The 3,480-nt window shown below is 50.4% G+C and overlaps 1 protein-coding gene across 1 annotated transcript; it reads left to right on the forward strand.

Annotated features, from left to right (window-relative positions):
- Nucleotides 1–491: 491 nt before the first annotated feature.
- On the forward strand, nucleotides 492–1,472 carry LOC112112768 (olfactory receptor 52M1-like). Its single transcript, XM_024208816.1, has one exon. The coding sequence runs from the start codon at nucleotides 492–494 to the stop codon at nucleotides 1,470–1,472; it is 981 nt and encodes a 326-aa protein (XP_024064584.1).
- The last annotated feature ends 2,008 nt before the right edge of the window (nucleotides 1,473–3,480 follow it).

Here is a 3,480-nt window from a genome sequence, read left to right on the forward strand (position 1 = left end):
GTTGACAAAGGTTTAGATTTTTTCTATTCTCACATTTTGAGCAACTGGGTGAATGGGGAACTCCCTGCAGCACAGACTCTCTAGCCTGGGTTTCATTGCATGAATGAACAATGACAGATAACCAGTATCCACACTAGCATTTCTGATGGAGTCTATTAAGGATTCATAGACTCCAAAGGGTAGGAATTATTGATGTATGGTGCACCATAAAACATGGAATTGGCATTAGTAGGGTCATTTGTTCATAATTCATTTCTCTGAATAATGAAAATGTCAATTTTCAGTGTGTGAAGAGTGAACAATCTGCTTCCCCCATGAAAATACCTCCAGTAGTGCATGTAGTGTCTCATATTAACATTGTCTCTCCATTCAGGCATTTGTACTGCAACCTTCACCCTTGACCTTGGTCACATACAGGAAGTCAGGGGAACGTACGGTACGTGCAGGAGACACCGTTCTGCCTCAGAGTTGGACACCTTCTACCCTACTCCATGTCAGATTCCAACACAACTGACTTCACTAACCCCTCCACCTTCATCTTGCTGGGCATTCCTGGCCTGGAGGCAGCCCATGTCTGGATATCCATCCCCTTCTGTGCCATGTATGTCACAGCCATCTTGGGGAATTTCACCATCCTGTTCATCGTGAAGACGGAGCTGAGCCTCCATGGGCCCATGTACTATTTCCTCTGCATGCTGGCCGTCACTGACCTGGTCCTGTCCACGTCCATCCTGCCCAAAATGCTGAGCATCTTTTGGTTCAATTCCAGGGAGATCAATTTCAGTGCCTGCCTCACCCAGATGTATTTGATTCACTGCTTCATAGTGATGGAGTCTGGGATCCTTGTGGCCATGGCTTTGGATCGCTACGTGGCCATCTGCGATCCCCTGAGACATTCTACCACCCTGACAAACCCCGTTGTGGCCAAGATTGGCTTGGCCGCGTTACTGCGCGGTGGCATGCTCGTATTGCCCTATGTCTTGCTGGCGAGGCAATGGCCATATTGCAGAACCAACATCATCCCCCACACACACTGTGAGCACATGGCTGTGGTGAAGCTGGCCTGTGCTGACATCCGTGTCAGTAGTTACTACGGCCTGTCTGTTGCAATCTTGGTGATCAGTATGGATGTGCTTTTTATCGCTGTGTCCTATATCCAAATCCTCAGGGCCATCTTCAGCCTCCCCACAAAGGACGCCCGGCTCAAGACTTTTGGGACTTGCATCTCCCACCTCTGTACCATCTTAGTCTTTTACATCTCAGCTCTCTTCTCCTCCCTCACATACCGGTTTGGCCAGAATGTGGCCCTGCACTTCCACGTTCTCATTGCCAACGTCTACTTCCTGGTGCCCTCCATGCTAAACCCCATAATCTACGGGGTGAGGACCAAACAGATCCGGGACAGGCTACTCCGGCTCTTTACTCATAAAGGGACCAAAAGTTTTCTTCTGGTGCTGTGGATCTTAGACTGAGCTCCATGCAGAGCTGGAAGGTGACATGGTGCTGGGCCCTACCGTTTCCTGACCTTACTGTGTGGTCTCAAAGTGACAGCTGGTAACTGGATTACTGAAGCCCTGACCTCTGCCCAATCTCTTCCCCCAAGACCCCACCTTTGTTCCACATGTTCCCTCAAGGCCCCACCCACTTCTGTGACACTTCCACCAAGGCAGTGCCCCCCGTCAGTCGCTCCTCTCCTCCCCTCTCCCCATCACTTGCTGGATCATCTCCACCTCCCTCTGCCATCAGCTGGGCTCCCTCTGCTCTGGGGCTGGAAGGGGGCTGCTGCAGCCTGACATGGAGCCTGCAAGTGAGTGCAGCGAGGACACAGCATTGGGGCTGACAGGCCAGTCAGGCGCGCAGAGGGAAGCCAGGAAGATGTATAAAGGCAGCTCAGGGTTGAGAGCAGGGTTCTGTGGCAGGCGGGTGAGATTGTGCATCATACAGTTTGTGGGCCCTAAAGCTCAGCTACAAAGTCCTGAGGGAAGAGACCATTGTGTGGCTTATTTCTTTAGCTTTCAGCTCCCTTTTGTTCCTCCCAACTGGGGCCTTGAAGCAGGCAGGGTCCCTGCAATGGGGATGGGCTGGGATCCCTTTGTCCTGAGCCAGGCCTCGGGAGCAGGCCAGGAATCAGTTTTGAAGCTAGGAGGACAACCTCTGAGAGATGTGGAAGGATAAGCCCCAGCTTTAGCTGGGAAGGCGGGATGCTGGGCAGAGGCCGGGGTGGCTGCGATAGCTGATAGGGAGGGAGATAAATGGCACACATGCCATTAGCCAGCTATTTACACACGTACATGGCACCATACCTGGAACTACAGGGCACCCATTGCCCCGGGTCTGAAGTTGAACTGTGAAGCTGAGTCAAACATACGCTCTGCATGACGCTTTTGATCACTACATCTAGAAGCTCTTTAGCTAGGCTGCCAGGCAGTGTTTGTGACAGGTTCCTCCCGGGGTTCCATCTGGAACTGGGGTACCACTCAGCCCCCTGACCCACCAGCCTGGGCTCCCTCTAACACTGTACTGCTGTGACAAGCTACAAAGACTTCCACCCTGCACTTTCACCAGCATTCACACAGGTAGGGACACACCCATGCCTATGCAGTTACATAGGAAAGCTTCTCCCAGCTCCTCAGGCACACCCCCTCCTCTGGAGTAAAAACCCAAATGTATACCATCTTGCGCTGCACGGGAAATCATACGGCGTAAGCTCATAACATTTGTCACCTCCTTCAATGTGGAGAGGAATATGCAACAGCGTTTTGGTCCTGAGTTTTGATACAGCAAACTAAGTTTATTAATGACAATATATAGATTTTAAGATATTTTAATGATAGCAAAGAGATCCAAGCAGATTATCTAGCAAATAAGCAAAAACTACAAACTAAGCTTAATATACTAAACAGATTGGATATGAATACTGTTGTCAGATGCTACCGGTGTGGTGCTCTGCTTTCTCCTATGTTGATATCACTCGGCTGCGTGCGTGTGTTCCCTCTGTGTGCTGCCCCAGCTCTGCGCAGATAGCTGACCCAGCAGACCCGAAGAGGACCCCCAATAACCACAGAGTCTAGTAAGATGCAAAGTCACGTTGACTAGGTTTATTGAGACCTTGGACACAATTGCAGTTCCCTGTAGGTTTCTTAGCCTAATTCAGGGCATACTACGAGAAAGTGCCTCTTGGCAAGGACCCGGCTCAGTGGCGGGACTTTCCACTGCCCCCGTGGCCGGACAAAGACACCACCCCAGGGATACATTCTTATACACAGGTACAAACAAGTTACACATCAGTCCTGATGTATTGAGGTGCAACCCCTCTATGTAGCAAGGTACAACCCCTCTACGTAGTGTGGAAGCAGAAAAAGAACTGTCAGAAAAGAACTGCAATGCATGACAGTTTGTTAGCAAGAGTCAGGCTAACTGTAGCCCTGATAATGCGAGATTTGTAGAAGCGAGGATTGTGTGAGGCGGGTGAGAAAGAAC

The sequence above is a fragment of the Terrapene carolina genome, unplaced genomic scaffold, assembly GCF_002925995.2.
Source record: "Terrapene carolina triunguis isolate 2854851 unplaced genomic scaffold, T_m_triunguis-2.0 Scaffold20169, whole genome shotgun sequence".
NCBI lineage: Eukaryota > Metazoa > Chordata > Testudines > Emydidae > Terrapene > Terrapene triunguis.